This window comes from Strix aluco, chromosome Z (assembly GCF_031877795.1).
Source record: "Strix aluco isolate bStrAlu1 chromosome Z, bStrAlu1.hap1, whole genome shotgun sequence".
NCBI lineage: Eukaryota > Metazoa > Chordata > Aves > Strigiformes > Strigidae > Strix > Strix aluco.
In genome coordinates, this window is record NC_133971.1 from 47,356,941 (window position 1) to 47,381,197 (window position 24,257).

The following is a 24,257-nucleotide window of genomic DNA, read 5'->3' on the forward strand; positions in this document are numbered from 1 at the left end:
ATTCTATCTGAACACAAGGAAACACTTTTTTACTGTGAGGCTGATCAAACACTGCCACAGGTTGCCCAGAGAAACTGCAAAGTCTCCATCTGTGGAGATACTCAAAATCTGACTGGACACAGTTCTGGTCTTAACCTAGTTGACCCTGATTAATCAGGGCCAATGGACTAGATGATCTCAAGTGGTCCTCACTAGTCTAAATGATTTTGTGATTCTCTGATCTGAAAATTAAGCCTATTTATTCAGGTATGGTGTTTCCTTTTCCACTTCTCCTCTCTAGCTTGGGCTCTGTCAAACTTTCTACCCCCTATATATATAACCTGTATATATACACACACACATGAACATATGTGTATATATAGATCTGGACCTTCCAGACTGTTATAGTGCACTGCTGGATACAGAGTTTGCCCAGTGAATTTGACTTGCAGAGAAGAAAGGGAGCTCAAGGCACCTGAAGTCTTAATCCTACTGAAATTGAAATCAACCCTACTGAACTTGCACTCTTTCACACAGTCCTAGCTGGTGGTATTTATGATCTCCATAATCAGTGGAACTCTGGCAAAAAGTTTTCCTTATTTTGTTATTTTCAGTTGAGGGACAGCACTAAAGCCACTAAAGCCTTTAGGCAGTTTCTATGGCCTTTTCAATGTACACTAAGAGTTAATGCATTCTGAAAGTCAAGAATACTGTTTAAACAAGGTAGATTTATTACATGTGCTAACTGCGTATCACTGGGATCTAATTTGTGGTCAAAACACACAATTTGCCATGAACACCTTCCTAAGGAAACAGATATATACACTTTCAGTGCAACGTTAATGTCTGAAGTGAAAGGTTAGTATGACTTAGTAGTTACGGACATCTGAAAATCACCTTAATACTTTTGGAAGTGCTTAAGAATACATTTCCGAAGAAGAAATAAAAATAATAATAATCAAAAGGCATGTAACTTAGCGGGCCAATACAAAGAACGCACTGTACTGACTTATTTATGTATTGTGTAAGATTCTAGGTTCAAAGGCCTACACTTTTATGTTGGTTTTATTTACATGTGAAATTTTTTCCAAGTGATACAGGGAAATGGATACCATATGTTTCCCAGCTGTTTTGTTCTGACAGGAACTATTAAGCACTCAGTATGGAAATGAATTCTGTCTGAGTTTTATGAAAACACTGCTTTCAACACAGGGGTCTAGACAGAGGAAAAGGCATCAACATTTTGTTTGTCGTCACTTTATTTAAACTTACATTTCTTTTGTTGCTTGGCTTTCTCCACTTTCTAAGCTTAATAACACGCATTTACATAAACCACTGATGAAAAAATTGTAAAATTGGACACTGTGAAGCAGGAATGACCTTTGTTACAAGTCTGTCTTGGATCACTGTGAAGTCATGTATTTCTCTTTTCTTTCATTATAGTTAGAGCAGAGTGAGGTACTTCCATTTTTTCATTGTTTTTCTTCGCAGCATCTCTTTACAAACACCGGTTTTCCAGAAAACAAACTGGAACACTGAGAACAGCTAGCAATATTTTTACAGATTTACAAACATATTCTTGACTGAACTGGGATGATGAATTTAGACTGCATTTAATAAAGGATTAGAATATAGCATTTAACCACATAGTAGTAGGGAAGAAAGCAAGTCAGACTGGTAGACACAGTCCTTCTTTGTGCTATTTTATACTTGGGTGCTTTACAGACTGCTTCAGTGCTTAGGCAGTTACAGCATGGTTTCCCCCTGCACAACGCTGAAACCACAGGCCAGAGTGGACCAGTGCATGGCTTGAATCTGTTCCATTCTGTTTTCAGATGCTTGTTCCCTGAAGAAGCAAAAGCAAGTGCTGCCTCTGTCCTCCAAAGCACCAGCACAGCAGGAGTTATGTAAGTGGTCTTCCACCGATGTTCCAGGGAAAAAGCCTCTTCTTGCTCATCTCTTCATAATTACGAACTCAGGCAGAGGCCATTTAAAAACTGGGTTAAATAAATACTGTTTGATTATTTTATAAACAACAGTAAAGGATGATCTGAGTTTAAGGTAGGGGATTAGAATGTTGAACAGCTAGCTTGATTCCAGAATCCAACAAATAATTCTGGTATAATCTTGGATAAGTCATATCTCTTCTGTGCACCAGTATCTCAAATGTAAAAAGGTGACAACAGGTTTTTTTTCCCAACTATTGTCAAAATTATTTCTTTAACTTTTATTCATTAATATGAGACATTTGGATGATAACATTGTTGTGTTGCTAAAGCAAAAAGAGAGGAACACAAGAACTAGGGAGACTTCATTCACAACAAAGAACTCAACAAAGAACTGTCGTGCTCCTGGATAGACCTGAGGTGCCAAAGTATTTTCTCGGCACTAAAGAAAATAGTATCTGATGAAAATCCACACGGTTAAATTTGCAAAAGTAGTTCTTAACCATATGTTGTGCTCTATGCTTTTCTTGAGGAAGAGAAAATGCAAAATGTGAATAAAGAGGCCTATAGGCTTATTTATAGTTTTATTTATTCACTTATTTATTTATATATTTATAGGTGTCCTAGAACTACTGGGGGCCAATAATCAGAAAAGGGGACTTCTCTTGCAATGTAATCACTTCATCAGATTTTATTGTAGGAATCAAAATTTATCTTGAACTTTCTAAAAAAGATCCTTATGTTTCCAATTGGAAGTACCTGTTGACTTCAGAGCATTTTTTAAACTCATCTCTGTATCTAGGGCATGGGGTGGTGAGAGGAGGAGTTTTATCAGGCATACGTGCATCTGTAGAATTATAGAGTAACTATACGAGTTTTATCCAATCATCAAGACCACCTCATGCACAGATGAAACTTTACCCTTGTGATAGGCAGTTTCTGTGATACAATCTAATGCCAAACATCAGAATACCTTTAAACTGTCCTTAGTATAATGAAAAAAACAAAGGACTCAGCTTTTACTTCACCTCTATAAAGAAACTACTACCGAAATTCATTGTTGGTATGCCTGTCTCCCTGGCATAAGGGTACATTAACATTCTTTAAATGATGATAGCTTCATGAAGTTTACAGCACTGCTGACACAAATAGGGGGGGCGAAAGGATGTGTATCACACCAGTACCATTACAAAATGAACTGAACATACTCCAGAGTGGTATTTGTAGATCTTGCTATGCCAGATCTTCATGAACCCAGAATGACTCACATTCAAAGAGGACTGACTGACTGAGGAAACGGTCAAACTCCTAACAGTGTGTTTCTGTCATCATCACCATGGAGTCGTTTAGCTTTATGCTTTGACCAATGTTCTGTAGTCATGAATGCTGCTGTTGAACAGCTGGGACATTCAACAGGCAGTGGTGCAGGCAAACAGGAAAATGGATGTAAAGATCTCAGTCATTTGCAGATCAGTTAGCAACTGAGTCCATGTTGTTCTACTAGGTCACCTGACACCTACATATTGGTTTTAACAGGAATGAACAAGAGTATCAATTCACTTCTGTTCTTCCGCAGGTGGCAACCAGTGATCCCCATTACTATGCTACATCTCTCAATGAAATCCCTGAACCTTTTCAGTTTGCTATCTCTATTCCTTCTCATGATGGAGAGCAATATTTTATAGTCAACTGTGTTGAGCCACTGTCCAGGAGAAAAACTGGATGACTTCCCTTTATTCAAACAGTTATCAGTCATCAATGGGATTAATGCTTCCTCCTAATGACCTGACCTGCATCCAGACTGTGCTAACTCTTAAATCCTCTGTATTTCAACCTTTGTTTTCCATGAACTCCGTATCTGTGTAGGCATAAACCACAATAAAACTGTGAATAATGGAGATCAACATGCTACCTGGGCCCTGGAGCTGAGTCCTGGCCTATGGTAAGACCATCTGATTTTATCATGTCTAACAGATCAGCCTCTGAGGTTGAATCAGTTGTTCCTTGCTGACGAAGACGTGAGAGCATTATGGTTGCTTCCTTAATAACACTTCCCCAAAGTATCTTGGTTGCAATGTTCTTTATTGAAGCATTCATTTGGAGAATAGGTCCTTGAGCAATTTGTTGTAATTGGAACTGCCCTGAGCACAGGGAGATGGACAAGATGGCTTTCAGAGGTGCTTTCTGACTTCAGTTATGCTATGATGAGGATGTAACCACCCTGAAAGAATGCCGCTTGCCTGCAGGAAGTAGCAAGACTGGAAACAAAGTGTAAAACTGACAGAAGACTGGAAGCTTTTACCTCAAGATCTTGTCAGCATGTACTTGGAAACTCCCAGTACACAATACCGGGAGGTACTCTCTACCGTTGCTGACAATACAAGAAGTAGCTTCTTTACCATTTAGGCTTCAATTTATTACCCTCTAAAAAGGGTAAAGAGCAGGACTTTGGGAACTACTGACCAGTCAGCCTCACTTCTGTGCCTTTGAAAATCATGAAAGAGATCCTCCTGGAAGCTATGTGAAAGCATATGGATGACAGAGAGGTGAGTAGAGACAGCCAACAAGGCTTCACCAAGAGGGTAGATCATGTCCGACAAATCTTAGTGGCTTTCTAAGACGGAGTGACTGCATCAGTGGACAACGGAAGAACTACTGATGCCATCTACCTTGACTTCTGTAAGGCCTTTGACATTGTCCCCCACAACATTCCTGCTCCTAATTTAGAGAGATAGGTTTGATGGACTATTTGATGCAAAAGGAATTGGCTGGATGTCCATGTCCAAAGAGGTGCAGTCAACAGTTCAGTGTCCAAATGGAGATTAGTAATGAGTGGTGTTTCTCAGGGGTTTTATGTTGGGTTTGTGTGTTGCAGGTTCTTGGTAGCGGGGGAGGGTGCTACAGGGGTGGCTACTGTGAGAAGCTTCTTGAAGCTCCCCTGGCTCCAAGTCAGACCTGCCTCTGGCCAAGGTGATGGTGGCCATGCCTGTGTGATAACATATTTAAGAAGGGGAACCTGGGAGGAGGAGGACAAGTTGTGAGGGAAATACCTATGCAAACATCAAGGTCAGTTTGAAGAAAGGAGGAAAGGGTGGGGGGAGGTGCAATGGAGCAGGGACTCCCCTGCAGCCCATGGCGAGAGGGCAGGCTGTGCCCCTGCAGCCCATGGAGGTCACTGGTGGAGCAGATGCCCACGTGCAGCCTGTGGAGGACCCCATGCCAGAGCAGGTGGCTGTGCCCAAAGAAGGCCAGGACTCTGAGGGAAGCCTGTGCTGGAGCAGTCTGTTGCTGGGAGGACTGCAGCCCGTGGAAGGGACCCACACTGAAGCAGTTCATGAAGAACTGCAGCCCATGGGAGGGACCAACGCTGGAGCAGTTTGTGAAGAGCTGCAGTCCATGGGAAGGACTCGTGTTGGAGGAAGTTTGTGGAGGACTGTCTCCTGGGAGAGGGACCCCATGCTGGAGCAGGGGAAGAGCGTGAGGAGTCCTCCCCCTGAGGAGGAAGGAGCAGCAGAGACAACGGGTGATGAACTGACCGCAACCCCCATCCCCTGCCCCCCTGTGCTGCTTAGGGGGAGGAGGTAGAGAAATCAGGAGCAAAGCTGAGCCTGGGAAGAAAGGAGGGGTGGGAGGAAGGTGTCTTTAAGATGTGGTTGTATTTTCCACTGACCTACTCTGTTTGATTGGTAAATTAGTATTGGTGGTCTTCAAAGTGAGCTGATGTTCTTTTTCTTCCTCAACTGAATCTGTCTTTTGCCCATGACCATAACTGGTGTGTCATCCCTCCCTGTCCTTTGTCTCAATCCCCAAGCCTTTTGTTTTATTTTCTCTTCCCTATCCCTGAGGGGAAAGGAGTGATCGAGCAGCTGTGTGGTGCTCAGTTGCCCTCTGGGCTCAAACCATGTTAGGTTTGTACTGGGACTGGTACTGTTCAATATCTTTATTAATAACATGGAGAGTGGGATTCAGTGCACCCTCAGCAAATTTGTTGATGACACCATGTTGAGTGGTGCAGCTGGTTAGCTTGAGAGAAGTGATGCTATCCAGAGGGACCTTGACCAGACTTGAAGACTGGGCCCATGTGAACCTTATGAAGTTGAACAAGACCAAGTGCAAGGTCTTGCACCCTTACAATGAGGGTGGTGTGACATTGTAACAGGATGCGCCATCCCTGAAAGTGTTCAAAGGTCAAGCTAGATGGGGCTTTGAGCAACCTGATCTAGTGAAAGATAGTTCTGACCATGAAAGGGGGACTAGATGTCTTTGAAGGTCCTTTCCAACCCAAAGTATTCTAGGACTCTATGATTCTATAAATAAGAACAAACTCTGTTATGTTGACTCTGTTGCTACCCAAGGATGAATGCATTACTTTCCTTGATCTGAAACTCTTCCTTCTTCCTTTAAAAATTCACTTACTGTGGAATATACTTCACTTTCCATCATTATCATTAAGGAAGCCTGGGATTAGCACCTATAACTGCTAATACCTATTAAATATTTTTTTAAATGCAGTATTTCACCATATTGCTCATGTACTACATAATCATTTGGAGGCCTGCAGTAAGTATATACAAAGTTTCACGTTTGGAGCTTTACTGTCCTTTGAAAGAAATGCCTGAGCTTCTTCCTTGTGATATGACTTCAACAGAGACTCTTGAATCAGTTAAGACTTGTACTCATTCCAGGTCTATTGTACTTATTCCAGGTCTATTTAGAGTACTGTGATTCTGCCTCTGTATACAGACACTGAGGTGCTGTTCACACTAGGGAAACTTAGAAAATTCCTCATTGTTATTAACACCAATTTATCTCCAACACTGGCAGCAATATTGGGGCTTCAAGAGAAGAAGGAAGGGATGTTCCTTACATATTGATGGATAATCAAAACCAGTTCTGAATATCTATTTACTGTTTTATTAATATCACTGAAATAATATTCAACAATTTTAACTGAAGATGGCACTGTTTTACAGTTTTAATATATTAATAACTTCTAAGAGTGCATTTTAGGGTTCCTTAATATAAGCTCTATAGCATGAGAACCTGAATTAAATAATAACCCTTCACAGTTAAGAACAGAGAGGGTTTGTTCCCATTTAAGTGGAATTCGAAGCCACTCTAAAGAAGAAAAAAAGGGTAAACAGAGTAAATAATAATTCATCCTTTTAAATAACAATGCATCTTTTATAGGTAATTTAAACATTAATATGAGCCTCAGCGAATGAATAACTTTTCTTATCTTGGCTTGAGGGAGAACACTAAAAAAGCTGTAATTTCTAAAGTAAAGAATACAGAAGAGGCAAAGAAAATTTCAAAATTAATAAATAGGGTTTACATTTGTCCATACTGATCCTGTAAAAAGGAGATGGCAAGTAAAGTTCTACTGAAAAATCAGAAGATGTCATTCTGTCACAAAATGTGTAAAACAGGAAGAGGGAGGATGTGAAAATGAGGTAGGAAAAGAGCATATATATAGCTATCAGAAGTGTGACTGCATACTAATTATTGGTTTTCCTGAGAAAATTCTTCAGCATTGTACCAAGGAATTATCCAATCAATATTGCATTGTTTCAGACATATTTACCTGGGAGGTATTTGGAACACAACAGACTCTGAAATTAATGTCATATAACATCGCCTCCAAATAAAATTTTACTTTAATTTCTCTTATACCTAAAAAACTACCAAGAGCTTTAGACAGAAGTTGTTTGCAATTTTATGTTCACTGATTTATTTCTTTTTCTCAATTAGGAAACTAATCTGAATAATTCTGTGAATGACAGTTACTTTGAAAATGAGTAACACAGTGCAGAAGGATAACTGCTGGAAATTAAAGATGAAGTTGCTTTTATCAACCTGTGAATAAAGATCTAGAATAGGACATTGCCCTCATTTGACACATACATTTAATGACAACCAAAAGTCATCATAGCTGACAGAATATACTTTAACAATGATATGGCTCAGTGAAGCTTGTTGAACACAGATGTCTTGAACCATTTGCTCAAATGGCCTTACAAAATCTGCCCAGAATGAAAGCAATGAATTTCATGCTTAGTAACAAAAGCATAAAGGACTGATTTCTGTTTCAATTCATCAGTCTACATTAGACAATGCCGAAAATCAGTGGGCAGGCTGGCTAACACTTCACTTCAGAAAAATGAGTTAGCTAGACCCATTTTTAAACTACACTCTTTAATTTTCTATCTTTGAAGAAGAACAATGCTTATCTTAGTGGTTCTTATGCTAGCTATAAAGATCATTCTCTTGAAGCATGATGGTAAACAATTACCCTTAATCATGCTTTATCGTGGATATACCAGGATTTGCCCTACACCTTTTCTCCAATCTCATATATCTTTTACCTTATAATCTGTGGGTACTGACACATCGACTTTGGCTCCAAGGATCCCTTGGAATTTTCCTGAGCCAGAATTCCCTAAATCCAGGGAAGGACACAGAAGAGTCAAGACTGAGACTGTACTGACTGCATGACTTTCACGCACATCTTGCAAAAGGGGGAGGAAGGAACCACAGGACCTTCTTACTGGTACAGGTCCCTGGCCAGTGCTGTCCAATAAAGGGAGGTGACACTGGGAGTTCAGGAAGGAAAAACTACACGTAGGGATATACTTTCTCAGACTTTCTAATCTATCCTTGTCTAAAAGAGAACGTAATTTGAGCAAAAGTTACAGGCAGGCAGAAATAGTTAAAAAAAAATCCCCAAATCTGTTGAAAGGTCTATGTGAAATGTTTGAGAAAGTACACTGACTGGTAAACACTGGTATGTTTGCCTAGGATTATAAGTGCTTAGAGTAATTTGAAAACAATGTAACCAAACACTTTCATATGTTACTAACTTATTATTAAATGTTTACACAAAATGGGGAAAGAAAATGGGATTTACAGGGCTATTTACTAAACTTATCTGCAAACAACGAACAGTAAGACTTCCATAATATCAGCCATATTATATAAATATAATTAAAAAATTTAATTTCACAAAAAGGAACTGTCTGGTTTAAATCTGTTCTAACAATCTTGTTGGTGAAAATGGTTACCTGCAGTTGAATCTTATTTTCTCTGTAATTTTCTCTTCACTGTCTTAGTGAACTAAATATTCTTCTGAGACAAAGCTGACAGAGAATTCTTTTTTAGATTATTAGGGTCCTGACATATCTAATCCTACAGCTAACTTATGCTTAACTTCTAGTTCTTTTAAAAAATAATTCTTGGATAGTTCTACTTCCACATTTTTCCCAGTTTTAAAGAAGAAATGCAACCTCTAACTAAGCAGAAGTCAGTATGAGGTAGAAACTTGGATCAGCTCTTTGTAAAACCTCTGAGTTTTTCTATGTGTAACTACTTAAATTGCCAATTGAATATAGATATCACATAGCATGAATATCATGCATAATAAAGATTTATGATATAATCTATCTTCATCAAAAAAAGCACATAGCAACAATAATTTGGGGAATGTTTCTTTAATGGTCTACAATATGAGGAAGGCAAGAGACTGCTTCAAAAGCAACTATGAAAAATCTACAGATGGGGCCTTAGACAATGTTGACTGATACAGCTCTGTTGATATTACAAGATACTTCAGATACTGAAGGATGTACAGAGATGTAAAGTGATACCTTCCTGTTCAGCACTATGTTTACTCAGTGATTAAGCAGAGTAAAAATAAAATAGATCTTAGTGCTATTTCCAATTCACCAAAACTCATAAGTGATAAGTAGAGAAAAAAATAGGTTTTAGTACTGTTTCCAGTTTGCCAATACTAAATACAGTGCTAAAGACCTCCTTTTTGACTCAAGACTTTTAAACAAAGCTGTGAATTAACTTCCACTGGCAGACTCCCCAGTGCTACTACTGTCTTCCAGCAATGCCTGTACTTGCATCTGTCAACCCCTTTTCAAGGCAACAGATGAGTGCAGATGTAATTAAAATCATCACTGAAAAATGTCCGACTGCAGAGGCGACCATGAAACAACAGAGCTACACAATAAGTTGTCAATATTTTATGGTCTTAAGGAAGAGCTCGTAACCAGTGCTTCATCATTGCTATTGGTCTACATTTTACTTTAAGACTACTATATGAATTTTAAAAATACTCTTCTTCCTGAAAACAGATACTGATGATGCTACTGTGGCTGAGCAGTCCTCATGAACAGATCACCCAGTATAATATGTCTTAGGGGCTATTCTTGTTTTCCTCTGGCTTACCTTGCTCTTGGAGCAGCTGAGTGAATGAGTGGCTTTCTCCTTCTATGACACGACAAGATAATGCCCTGCTGCCACATGATCAGCTGCTAATACTGATAGGCAGACAGATGGGGGGAAATGGCAGTAGGAAGAAAATCGTGGGGGAGGGGTATGTGGATGAAATGAGGGCGGTACTGTGTGGGGCATCAAGGGGGTGACAATGAGGGGCAGTAAATGGTGGGGAGGAGAATGGTGAGAATAAGAGGAAGAAGGGTCTAGAAGAACAGGAAGAAGAAGGGTCTAGAAGAATGGTGGGAAGAATATTGGGAAAGACTTGGTGGAAAGACTGGGGAAGACTTGGGAAAAACAGAAAAGACTCATGGGGAAGAATGGTGGGAAAAACTGGGAGACAATGGGGGAAAAAAAAGGTAAGCTCTGGGGAGAAAGAATGGTGGAGTGAACATTGGAGAGAATGGGGATGAAGAATGTTGGGGAGGAATGGTAGGGAGAACAGGTGGGAAAACAGTGGGGAGAATGGTGGGGATACTGGGGAAAGAAGAATGGGAGGAGGAACATGGGAAAGAATGGTGGGAGGAATGTGGGGAGGAATCAGGAGAGGAATGGTAAGGAGAATGGTAGGGAAGAATAAGGAGTAGAAGGGGGCAAGAAGTGGGGAAGAAAGAGGAAAGGAGGAGGGAAAGAAGAAGGAGGAATGAGGGATGAATGGGGGTAAGAACAGGTAATATGGAGGGAAGGAGAGGGGGAAAGGGGGAAGGAGAGAGGACAAAAGGGGGAGAAAAGAATGAGGAAAGGGCAAGAAGGAGCAAAAAGGTAGGAAGAAGAGAGAAGAAAAGGGATAGGGGTGAGGCAGCATGAGGATGAAAGAGTGTAATGGGGGAGGATGGGGAAGATGAGGGGAATATGGAGGGGAGGATGGTGGAAGATGGGGGAGGGCAGGGGGAAGACTGGGATAGAATGAGATAGGGCAAATTGAGGGGGGTGAATCAGGGGTCTTCTTCCTTTCCACTTCTTCCCCGTCTCTGCTTGCAGCAGGTAATACCGTGTGTGCAATCACTGCTGTGCCCTGTGCGGGCAGTAACATGGCAAGCAGGTATGGTAAGGAGAGCTTTGCTTTCCTTTATTGCCAAGGGCAGTGGCATATGGCTGTGATGACCTGGCTTTTAATGACTCTGGTAGAAGAAGTAGCTCTCAGAAAGTTTTGACTTAGTTACACACCTCAGAAATTTACAACTCTCTGAAAGGAAATACAGAAATAAAAGCTGCTAAAGTATAGCACAGTTCTTAAAGCCTTCTATCATCCCACAAATTCCAGGTCTCCCATTTCTATTATAAAAGTATTTGATGAAACACTAACAAAAGTTCAATTAAAACATCAGAAACTTTTCATAGCTCAACAAACATGCTCCTCTCACCAATTAATTTCTCCTCCATCAGGAAGAGAAAAACAAAAGTGGATTAATCTGATTTACAGAGTGAAAAACAACACTGAATGCACGTTTTGTCAGGGAGGCAGGGGGAAGGTCTCCAGCTGGTTCTCATCTATATGCCATGATTCTTCATTTAGTTTACACTATTAAACTAAAAAACTCGGCTTTAATCTTAACTATTACAGTATGCCTTAGAGTAGATTCTATCATATAGCATCCTTGATACAGTTTCAGACTCTGGCAAAACATCATCCCTCAAACTGGTTGTGGCCATATGGGTAGTAAATGTATCCAACATTTTTTCATTGGCGCCTACATTATTACGTCTTGTCACCAATGGTTTCTCGGGTTTTCAACTAAATTGTTGCATATACTGTGGTTTGGAGCTGCTGAGATGAAGCCCTACATTTATCTGTATACAGCCAAATCCTTTTTTGGAACTTTTTTTCCTTCTAATGAACTAACATCTGTTGAAAAAAAAAAAGAAGTCATGTGTCCAGAAAGCTGTACAAAAATGAGAAAAAACAAAACAACAGAACACTGCCAAGAAACTATTGTTGCCAAGTTGTACATCATAAAAAGCAGCCTAGAAAATGATGGGTGGATCAAAGTGGCATCATACCTGACCTGTCTTCATTTTGTGAATCACACCTTCTGCATAATTCTGGGATGGTCTTGAGAGAAGTTACAGAATACTGTAAAAAAGGAAAAAAATTATATGAAATAATTCATTTAAAAAGATAAAAAGTAAGACTTTCAAGAAGTCCTGATGTCATGGACACAGCCTAAATCTATCAACCCAAGGGTACTTCTGTCAGTCTGATGGTCTTCTCAGGTTGCATGAGACAAGCATATGGCATCTGCTTGTGTATCTCACCTTGAGGGATATTAAACAGACTTTCAAAGCTACAGCAAAGCGTCTCCACACCTCAGATTTCTTCTTCCTGCAGATCACCATTATTCAAGTCACAAATACACTTTATATATACATCCTTTCCACGGGATCAAAGTTGAGAATAGATTTAGCCCTCACTGTAAGCGTCAAGGGTCTCACTTTGACCATCTGGGCATCTATTATGGTGATTATACTGCAAGATACTTCATGCTTAAAGAATTAGAATTAAAGCTTTCACAAACCAATATGTGAAAGTAATGCAGAATATTTGCACCACAGAGATCTGATTTCAGAGAGGGATGCATGTACATACACATATCAGACTAGAGGTTCATTTCTCTAACCTAGGCTTTATTAAAGCAAACTTGCATTATTACTTTGATGCAACAGGATAATATTATCAGTATGTTATTCTCTAAATTCAGCATTAAAAAGGAAAAAAACAGGGATGACATACATATCTTACTAAACAGAAATCTTTTTCTTATAAACTTGTGGAATACCCCTGGTAAGACACATGATCCAGTGTTATAAAACTACACATTCTGACATAGAGAAATTAAGTTACTTAATAGCAAGCCTTCCTTAATCAAATGCTTAAATGTTACAGGAATCTTCACTTAAACAAATGAAAATCATCATGTCTGTTAAAGATCAATGGCTTTGCTCATATAAATAAATGATTAAAAACAGTATTTTGAAAACTAAAACAGAAAAAAGCATTTAGGATTAAAACAACTCAAAATTTTTAAAGAATACATAAACACCATATGTTTTCAAAGAAACAGACATTTTTAGCTTGTGTGCTATTGACAAATGAAGCAAAACAACTACATATAAAACCACGAGCTTTTTTTTTCAACACACACAAAAAAGAAATGGTCATACATTGTCCTGGTTTTTGCTGACAGTTCACCATTCCCAGTTTGATGTTCTAAAGCACAGCTGGCAATCTACTTCAAAATAATCTAAAGTCGACTTCAAGTGACCAGTTGCAGAAGTAATTTACTTCTCTGGTGCAAGTTTAAGACTGTTGCTCGATTGTAATTACTTTATTAAGCCTCAAAATCCTCCCATGCCTTACTTTTTCCCTTGCTGACCTGAATCAGGGATGTATTGAGAAACCTCAACTACAACAAGAATTTCTCATAAGTATACCCAGGATCAACACCAAATCTATTAATTAAAATGTGTAGCAGCACTCCACAAAACTACCTAGTGACACCAATGCCCATTAAACAAGGGATTGTCTTTAAGACTGTGACTGCTTCAGGATGTGACAGCCTAAAGCAACAAAGAGCAGAAGAGCAGAGACAGGGAGAAAGATGATACTAAATACAAATTAATACAATTTAAACACACACACGCACAAACACCATGTGCTGTGCTTCACTGTAGTTATTGTTTAATAAAGATTGAGCCGTTAAGCTATACATCTTGCTATTTCAGCACAAAGACTCAGAAGGCAATGTTGGTCTAGTAGGATTCTTAAGACAATCCAAGGAACATGTCTCCAAGGAATATGGTAGCTTCATAAGACCAGCTGGTGCAGTTTAAACTATTACACAGTTTGTAATTCAATTAGAATGAGGCCTTTTGTATTCCATTGCTATGTGTTTTGTCAAGCAACCTCAAAAACAGACAGCCGTTTTTCTTTTTGTCTTTTTTCCTGTTCTTTCCTGGAAGAACATATTTTCTTTCTATTTCAGCATTGCACTAAAATGTATTCAGTTACCACCTCCCACCACCAAAAACATACTAAATGTTATAAATTTGATTATGCATTTTAATCACATTGGTTTGATTTCATTAACAGATTTCCTCCCACTCACCTCTGTCCCCAAAAAGACTTCTGCACATTTACATTTTTGCCATCTGTATTTTGTGGTCAAGATGTGGAGAACTGGCTTTTGATCCAGGAAGCAATTAAAATTACTCTTTAAAGTGGACCTTTCCCAACCATATGGACAAACCATTGCCAGCTCTTCCCTCTAGAACTAGTTTCTCTCATACTCTAGCTCCAGCTCTGATCATCAGTAATGTCTGTTAGCTTTTCTTCAACCAAAACTTTCAAGGTTACTAGCAGTCTCACAGAGGGACAGCAAAAGAGGTTTAGATTGTAACCCTTACCTGCAACAGAATTTTAGACTTAATGCTTTTTCAATGGCATTAAAAAATAATTATTTCTCACTTTTCAGTCAACAGTTTTTTTACATTCAAATAATTTCTTTCACTCCAAAATTGTTTTACATTCAAAATTAAATACCATTTCTGACATTTCACCATTAGAGTAACCAATTCAACCAGAGTTGAGGGCTGTGCCCAAAGACAGTGAGAGCTAAGCATGTCATGTTGCTTCTTTAGGTATTTAATCAATGTGTGTTGTGGTTGACGGTGCAATTCAGTAACCAAACTAAGGGCTTCTTCCCAAGATAATGCATGTAATGGCATTTTTGATTGCTGCTTGAGGTTTGGGTTATTTTTCTGCATTTAAGGCATGCCTATGTGCAACACGAAACAGTGAATTTCAATAAACCCCTTAAGAACTTTGTAAGATGGAAGAACAGCATCAACAGCAAACAAGAGACAAGAAGCACTAAAAAGTATTCCATGCAAATGCAACATAGTCCCAATTTTCTTCAACAGACACTATTAATTCAGGGGAAAAGGGAACCTCCCTTATACAAAACATTTGTTCATTATGTAAAACTGCACTACAGAATTTGAATTAATGCAAATGTTAACCTTTTAAGTTTCACATGGTTTCTCAAATTTTAATGCAATGAATTTTAAATCCAACACAGGAGAAAAACAATCTAGTAAGGCTGTTCTGTGCTGTGCCACTTGTCTGCCATCTGCAGACTCACTTGTGTCTGTGAAGTATCAGAAAGAAGAAATACTGGATCACGAGTCGTAGCATAGAAATTTATATACAAAATGGTAAAAAAATGTAAATTAAAAAGGTTATTTTTTAACATTCTGTTGTGGAGAATACCTTTAATGTCTCCTGGAATGGAGTCAAAGGGCAAAGCTGGACACATAGCATGACTTTCAGACCACATCATCAGACTCATGGCACCCTCAAAACACTAAGGACCATGTTCTGCTCCAACTGAAGTTGGTATCAGAATTCAACAAATTCACCTCCACTGGATCAAGACATCAGTGACTGTCTCCTGCTCTTAAATGCACAGCTCCTTGTTTTCATTTAGATAGAGAAAACCGACAACTTCCTTCATTATAGCTAATTTGTTTCCAGGTGCTATTATTATTGTAAGCCATTTAACAGTCTCATTTCAGTTTATTTGTTATAGTAGAAAATAAACAGATTCATTAATATTCAAATTCCATTAAATTAATACCTTTATATTACATTTGCTTAACAATTCATAACTGTGCAACACCTCCCTTTTTCCTAGACATTTATTTGAGAATAGCAAGCTACATCAAGAACAAGTAAAGCAACAATACTTGACTTGAGGTTGCAGAAAGATTCTTCTCAATAGTAGTATCATTTTAAGTAGCTCCAGATCAAAAAAGTGGTGGAAAGAGATGAGAAATAACACCTTTCCAAAAATAAACTTACTTAATGGTTGTGATCAACATCTTTGGAGTACTGGTTAGGTTATTCGTGCTATGTATTGTTTATAGCATCTTATATAGACTCTTCATATGTTATTCTTCCCTTTAACTTTAAAGGAGACCTATATAGACACTAACACTCATAAAGGTACAAAATGTCTGTCTGAATCTAACACCTTCTATGAACATTTTAGTTGCCATCTTAATTTTGTTTCATTCTGAAAAGGAAGAGAGGAATAGAAAAAAGATAAATTAGTTCATCAGCCGGATGGGAAATAAATCAACCTGCTGCAGTTAGTGACTGTGCCTGCATAGCTATGTAGGACCCTCCAAGCTGAGTCGTGAAGTTCTAGTTGCTGGGTAGGCAAAGTCTGGCTGTGTGTCACCCGTACACCTGTGTGAGCCAGAGGTGACCCAGCTCTTTCCATGGCCAAGGAAGGGTGACAGCAGGATCAGGAGGTGCCCTGTGCCAAGTAAATGGGAGGCCAGGAGACTGGCCATACTACTGACCATACGTAGTTTACACCTGCTCTGCCAGGTGTGGATTGACATGAAGAAGTTTTTTAAGCTGTTTCAAAATACCTGACAATTCAACAGCTGCTTAATTATGTTTGCATTCACTTACTGCATCACATTTCACAGACTTTCAAATTAGGCCCATTTCTGCACTAGCACCGAGCCAGGCTTTTATTCATACAGAGCTATTTGAATGATCAGAGCAATAATCGATACATTCAACCCCAAACAGTTTACTAATATTGAGCATCAGGAGCTCTGGTTATGACTAGGTCATTTGGTATTATTTCTGTAAACCAAGAAGTAAAATAGTATCAATTTGCACAATTTGCCAGTGCAATAGAAAACCTGCATTTTAATTAAAGGATTAGGAAACCTTCAGGTAACCATAATGATAGCATACAACTTATAAGAAGGAATAAATTTATGGGCAAAATCAAAACTACTAATGGGAGAAAGGGGGAAGTTTAAAACATATTTTTAATAGTGTGTCTATCATTTAATGCAACTTAAAGGCTGTATTTTTTTTTCTTCCTTTCTGTGAGTACTTATTCATGAAGAAATAAATGAAAATGTTCAGCTTGGTTGCTTAACATCATCACAGACAGAGCTATTATTTTTGTTTAATGTAAACAAGAGTCCCAGAAACCTATTCTGCTGTCTAAACTATGCTCACATATACTATATCAGATGAATCTGGAATGGTACAATCTTGGTTTGTAAAATAAGCATCATATTTGCATTCTGGGGCTCTGAGGGAATTGGTAGATGTAGTTGCTAAGTCACTCACAATCATATTTGAAAAGTCATGGCTGTCAGATCAAGTCTCCAGTGACTGGAAAAAAGTGAATATCACATCCATTTTTAACAGAGGTAAAAAGGAGGACCCTGCAAACTACCAGCCAGTCAACTTTACCTCAGTGCCCAGTAAGATTATGGAACAGATCCTCCGGGAAGTTATGTTGAAACATATGGATGACAGAGAGATGATTAGAGACAGCCAACATGGCTTCACAAAGGGCAAATTGTGCCTAACTAATCTAGTGGCCTTCTATGATGGAGTGACAAAAGCTGCGGATGTCATCTACCTCAACCTCCATAAGGCCTTTGGAACAGTCCTATACAACATCCTTGCCTCTAGTTTGGAGATATGGGTTTGATGGATAGATAAGGAATTGGAATTGGCCAAGACCAATGAGTTACAGTCAATGGCTCAGTCTCCAGGTGGAAACCAGTAATGAGTGGCATCCTTCAAGGGTGCGTACTGGAAGAAACACTATTTAACATCTTCATCAATAACATAGAAAGTGGGATTGAGTGCACCCTCAGAAAGTTTTCACATGATGCCAAGCCAAGTGGTGCAGTTGATTTGCTTGAGGAAAGGGATGCCATCCAGAGGGCCCTCAACAGGCTTGAGGAGTGGGCCCATGAAAACCTCATGAAGTTCAACAACGCCAAGTGCAAGGTCATGCATCTGGGTCAGGGTAACCACCAGTATCAATACAGACTGGGGGATTGAGTGCAGGCCTTCTGAGAAGGACTTGGGAATACTGGTGGATGAAAAACTGGGCATAAGCTGGCAAAGTGCACTTTCAGACCAAAAAGCCAACCGTATCCTGGGCTGCACAAAACGAAGGGCGGCTGGCAGGGTCGAGGTAGGTGATTCTCCCCTTCTATTCTACTCTCAAGAGACCTCACCTGGATTACTGCACCCAGCTCTGGGGCCCCCAGTACAAGGAATGGCCAATGTGATGCCCATATGTAAGAAGGGTCAGAAGGATGATCCAGGAAATTACAGGCCTGTCAGCTTGACTTCAGTGCCCAGGAAGCTGATGGAGCAGCTCATCCTGAGTACCATCACACAACACATGTGGGACAACCAGATGATCAGGCCCAGTCAGCATGGGTTTATGAAAGGCAGGTCCTGCTTGACAAACCTGATCTCCTTCTACCACATGGTGACCTGCTTATTGGATGAGGGAAAGAAAGGCTGTGGATGTTGTCTACCTTGACTTTAGGAAGGCATTTGACACCGTTTCCCACAGCATTCTCCTGGCAAAACTGGCTGCTCGAGGCTTGGATGGGCACACGCTTTACTGGGTAAAAAAACTGGCTGGATGGCCGGGCCCAGAGAGTTGTGGTGAATGGAGTTAAATCCAGTTGGTGGCTGGTCACGAGTGGTGTCCCCCAGGGCTCTGTTTTGGGGCCACTCCTGTTTAACATCTTTATTGATGATCTAGATGAGGGGATCGAGTGCACCCTCAGTAAGTTTGCAGATGACACCAAGTTGGGTGGGAGTGTTGATCTGCTCGAGGGTAGGGAGGCTCTGCAGAGAGACCTGGACAGGCTGGAGCGATGGGCTAAGGCCAACTGTAGGAGTTTCAATAAGGCCAAATGCCGGGTGCTGCACTTGGGCCACAACAACCCCCAGCAGCGCTACAGGCTTGGGGAGGAGTGGCTGGAGAGCTGCCAGTCAGAGAGGGACCTGGGGGTGTTGATTGACAGCCGGCTGAACAGGAGCCAGCAGTGTGCCCAGGTGGCCAAGAAGGCCAATGGCATCCTGGCTTGCATCAGAAATAGTGTGGCCAGCAGGGACAGGGAAGGGATCTTGCCCCTGTACTTGGCACTGGTGAGGCCGCACCTCGATTACTGTGTTCAGTTTTGGGCCCCTCACTACAAAAAGGACATTGAATTACTCGAGCGTGTCCAGAGAAGGGCAATGAAGCTGGTGAAGGGTCTGGAGCACACGTTGTACGAGGAGCGGCTGAGGGAACTGGGGGTGTTTAGTCTGGAGAAGAGGAGGCTGAGGGAAGAACTCATCGCCCTCTACAACTACCTGAAAGGAGGTTGCAGAGAGCTGGGGATGAGCCTCTTTAACCAAATAATAAGTGACAGAACAAGAGGTAATGGCCTCAAGTTGTGCCAGGGAAGGTTTAGACTAGATATTAGGAAGCATTTCTTTACAGAATGGGTTGTTCGGCGTTGGAATGGGCTGCCCAGGGAGGTGGTGGAGTCCCCATTCCTGCAGGTGTAAGAGTAGGGTCGACTTAGCGCTGAGGGATACGGTGTAGTTGGCAACTGTTAATGTTGGGTTGATGATTGGACTAGATGATCTTCAAGGTCTTTTCCAACCTAGACAATTCTATCATTCTGTGAAGACATGGACCTGTTGAGTGGGACCAGAGGACAGCCATGAAAATGGTCAGAGGGCTAGAACACCTCTCCTGTGAAGAATGGCTGAGAGAGCTGGGGTTGTACAGCCTGGAGAAGAGAAAACTGCAGGGAGACCTTCTTATGGCCTTTCAATATATAAAGGGAGCTTATAAGAAATATGGATAATTTTTACCAGGGCCTGTAGTAACAGGACAAGGAGCAACTGAAAGGGGGACAATTTAGATTGAATATAAGGAAGAAATTTTTTACAATGAGGGTGATGAGACACTGGAACAGTTTCCCAGAAAAGTTGTGGATGCCCATCATTGATGGCTGTATTGAGTTTATGTGGCAAACTAGCAGGGGGTGCTGCAGGGGTGGCTTCTGTGAGAAGACACCAGGGGCTGCCCCCATGTGGGGCAGAGCCAGTTTCAGCTGGCTCCAAGACAGATCCACTGCTGGGCTGAGCCCATCAGTGATGTTGGTAGCACCTCTGAGATAACATTTAAGAAAGGGTAAAAAACAGCACACAACATCAGCTGGGAGAGAGGAGTGACAAAATGTGAGAGAAACAACTGTGCAGACACCAAGGTCAGTGAGAAGGAGGGGGAGGAGATGCTCCTGGCAGGACCTGTGGAGCTGGGCAGAGAGAAGCCCACAGTGGAGCAGGTTTGCTGGCAGGACTTGTGACACCATGGGGGACCCCCATTGGAGCAATCTGTTCCTGGACTGCACACCAGGGAAGGGACCCATGCTGGAGCAGTTCACGAAGAACTGCAGCCCGTGGGAAGGACCCACATTGGAGAAGTTCATAGAGGACTGTCTCCTGTGGGTGGGAACCTGAGGTGGAGCAGGTGAAGAGTGTGAGGAGGAGGGAGCAGCAGAGACAAGTGATGAACTGAACATAACCCCCATTTCCCCTGTTCCCCTGCGCTTATGGGTGAGGGGAGGTATAGAAGTCAGGAGTGAAGTTGAGCCTGGGAAGAAGGGAGGGGTGGGGGGAAGGTGTTTTTAGATTTGCTTCTCATTATCATATGCTGATTGATTGGCAATGAATTAAATTAATATCCCCAAGTCAAGCCTTTTCTGCCAATGGCAGTAATTGGTGAGTGATGTCCCTGTCCTTGACCTACAAGCTTTTTGTTGTATTTTTCTTCCCATCTTGTTGATGGAGGGGGAGTGATAGAGCAGCTTGGTGGGCACCTAGTGGCCAGGCAAGGTCAACCCACCACAACAGGGCTTTAAGCAACTTGATCTAGTGAAAGATATCCCTGTCCAAGGCAGGGTGGTTGGAACTAGATGACCTTTGAAGGTCCCTTCCAACCAAAACCATTCTAAGATTCAATGATATTGGAGAAATATACAGTTTTACTTTCTTATATACAAATGCAACGCAAACCAAAAAAAAAAAAGAAACCAAACCCACTTACATATCTATTTGCCTTTTAAAACAAATTTCAGTCTTTTTTTTATGTCTACCACATTTTGGTCATTCTGACTGGAATGATCTACAAGGGTCTGGACTATACACAGTGGCTTTCTAACTCAGGTACATTTATAAATGCATCATTTTAACAGCCTTCTTGCTGCCATTATTTTTAGTCAGTACTCTTCTGGAGTGGATTAGAACCAGAGGGCTAACAGAAAAAATATAAATCGCTAACACTGATGCTGTGCAGCAGGCTAATGATAAAATGTGAAGGTCAGGTATCTCTAAATTGTGTATGATGAGATATGAGTAGAGGACTAGAATAACCATGAATTCTCTTGTTAATCCAGATTCTGGCAACAAATCCCTTCTCTTACCTGCTAAAGCAGGGAGTAAAATTGCTACCTCTATAATTTGCGCTGATTTTTTATTCAAGGTTCAGCATCCAGTGTAAGAACAGCCTATTAAAACAGGCAGCCAGAGCTGTTCAGCGGAGAAGCGAGTAACCTAACCCACCAGTACGCAGCAACAGCCACAATGGGAGAGACATGGAGAGGTTACATCTATTATGTTTTACAGTTTTACAAAACAGAGTATAGAAACAGATACCAGGACATGATCTAGCATATAACAGTAATAAAAAGAAAGTTGCCCAGAATAAGGTATTCGCTCAAGATTGGCTCATTGTCTTGTAGTACTTTGGGCATTTGCCATATTCCTCTTTAATAAAAATTCAATGTTACAATAGGTTTAAAAAAAAGTCCTCTCCAAAAGGAATCTCTCTGTGAATAGAGCATCTGGAATGTTTCAAAATGAATCAAGAGTGCCAAATGTTAAAGGGAAAACCAGGCCCTTTGTAAAAAAAAAAATAAAACTATAAAATTATGAAAAACATGGAAGGAGATGGTGGCACACTTTCTTTGATCTGGAAACTGAATTAATAAATTGTATTACAGTGGATTTAATTTATGTATTCAAGTCCATTATAATCAGACATTCAACATATTAGCAACTCTATTACACAAAAAGCAGAAACACTGGCAGTAGGAGTATTATTATGAATAACAGAATATACTGTAAAAGTGTTAACTATAAGAACCACTAACAATGTAGATTAACAGTATTTTTGCTTGCAAATACAGCTGCAGTTGTTTTAGTTGTGACACTAAGGATCAGTGCTGTCTATGAATCCCTGGAAGTCATTCAGCCTCTTTCTGTACTCTAGCATGTCACAGGTAGCTACATCACACCTACTCATAAAACCTTACTGTATTTGGAGATGGCTACTGGTGGAAAGGGTAGAGGAACAACTTACATGAAAAAGGAGCCTTTCAGAGGTGAGAGAGGCAGGAATTTTTTTCCAACTGAAATACATTCTATTAAAAAAAAGGTAAACTTATAATTTTGGTGCCTGAGGCTAGCATTAGAGCGCATATAACTCATTCAAAATAATAGATAAGCTACCCAGAAATAAAACTCATTTCTTAATTTGATTTACATGTCATTTTTACTAACTGAAGGAATCAAGATTTCCTTCCAAGCTCATTAGAGATTTCCCTTATAAAATACCTTATTTTATTCTAGATTCAACCTATTGAAACATTCCTATACATAAGGTAAAAAGAAGTGTGGCTTCTAACAATAGCGTTGTTTGTTATATCAGGATTGAGATATCGAAGATTGTCTCAACTTGAACAAATAAGACTTGTACTTACCGATATATCATCACTAAAATCTATTTCATCCAAATCAAGGTATTCAGGGGCTTCCATTATTCTTCTATGGACATTTTGGGTGAGTCAGCACAGTAGTAAAGACCTAATTAAGAAAAAAGAAATGGATTGTCTACTGAAGAGTCAAACCCACACAGAAATGGTTTAATATAGTTGCTAGATTATTGAAAACAACTTGTATAGTAAAGTCTTTCATAATTCTAAAAGTTAAATATGATTTTCCATCTCTACTCTGCATATCATGAAGAAGCCATTCCAATTTTCAGGGAGAATAACTAAGTGGTACTTGAACTGGAAGTCAAAAATACTTGATTCAGCATCACTTGGTCCTTCCAGAAGTTCAATACAGGTGTAAAGACTTAAGCTGTTGAGCACCCTCATGACCCTGCAACCATAGCTGCACTAATGACGTATCTTCTTAAGGATACTATTACTTTACTGGCCTGAACACAGCAACTTCTGTTACTATAGTTTTTCTCTGCTCAAGAAGGCAGAAAAAATCTGAGAATCATGCTGTGCACAGAAAACAAAATCGTATCACACCTTATCTCCACTTCACAAGCAGACTAACACACAATGTAGTCAGTGCTGTACAGATGGATGATTCATCTCCCCACAGCCTGCAAGTGTCCGTCCCCCAAAACAGTAACCAAGGCAAAGCCAGAATTATATCAATGTGCACTCGTTATCAGGGATCTTAACCATTTCCTCACAGCAAAGGAAAAATAATAAAAAACTCTCTTACAAAGCAAGAAATTTGAGTGGAAAAATCAATATGTAATCCTTAATAAATTGGAGTTGACCAGAAGATGAAAGACAACAAAACCCTCAATCCTTTCTTAATCCTAACTAGAATGAAGGTGTGCATTACCACTACAGACAAGTACATCAGAAGTAAAAGTGGAAAAGAAAGCTATTTTAAAGGAAGCTGAAAAAGAAAAGCGTAATGCATTTTTAAATAATGTGAGGCACTATGTAAGTGTTAAGTATTATTGTGGAAACAAATCCTTCTAGTACTTGTACATAACAAAAGGAAAAGCCTGAAGGAAAAAAATAATACAAGCCCAGTTTATTCTTATCACAACTGACAAGAAATATGTTTATGAATAATGAAGTCAGCTGTACAGATCTAAATAAAATCACTGTGTGAAACTTTCATAATGCAGTTAAGAATATCCTAGGATAAGGCGTTTGAAGAAAATGCTTTTCTGTATGTGTTACACTTATTGGCAAACAAAACCTCAGTCTCCTCCACAACACCCCTCCCAAGCACAAAGCTGACCTTAAGACACCTGTTCTTGAAAAGTTATTAGAAGAACCAAGAGGCAAATCTACAGTTTTAAACTGAAAGAGCTGGAAAAGCAA

General features: G+C 40.0%; 1 protein-coding gene across 3 annotated transcripts in view; it reads right to left on the reverse strand.

Moving 5' to 3' along the window:
• Positions 1-24,257, reverse strand: part of SNCAIP (synuclein alpha interacting protein) — a 90,621-nt gene that overhangs the window by 32,191 nt on the left and 34,173 nt on the right. For all 3 annotated transcript variants that reach the window (XM_074812795.1, XM_074812793.1, XM_074812794.1), the window contains exons 2-3: positions 22,875-22,977; positions 12,207-12,279 (exon numbers count right to left, since the gene is read on the reverse strand). In XM_074812795.1, the coding sequence (XP_074668896.1) occupies positions 12,207-12,279; positions 22,875-22,931 (130 nt within the window). In that variant the 5' untranslated portion in view covers positions 22,932-22,977. The remainder of the gene's footprint in view (positions 1-12,206; positions 12,280-22,874; positions 22,978-24,257) is intronic.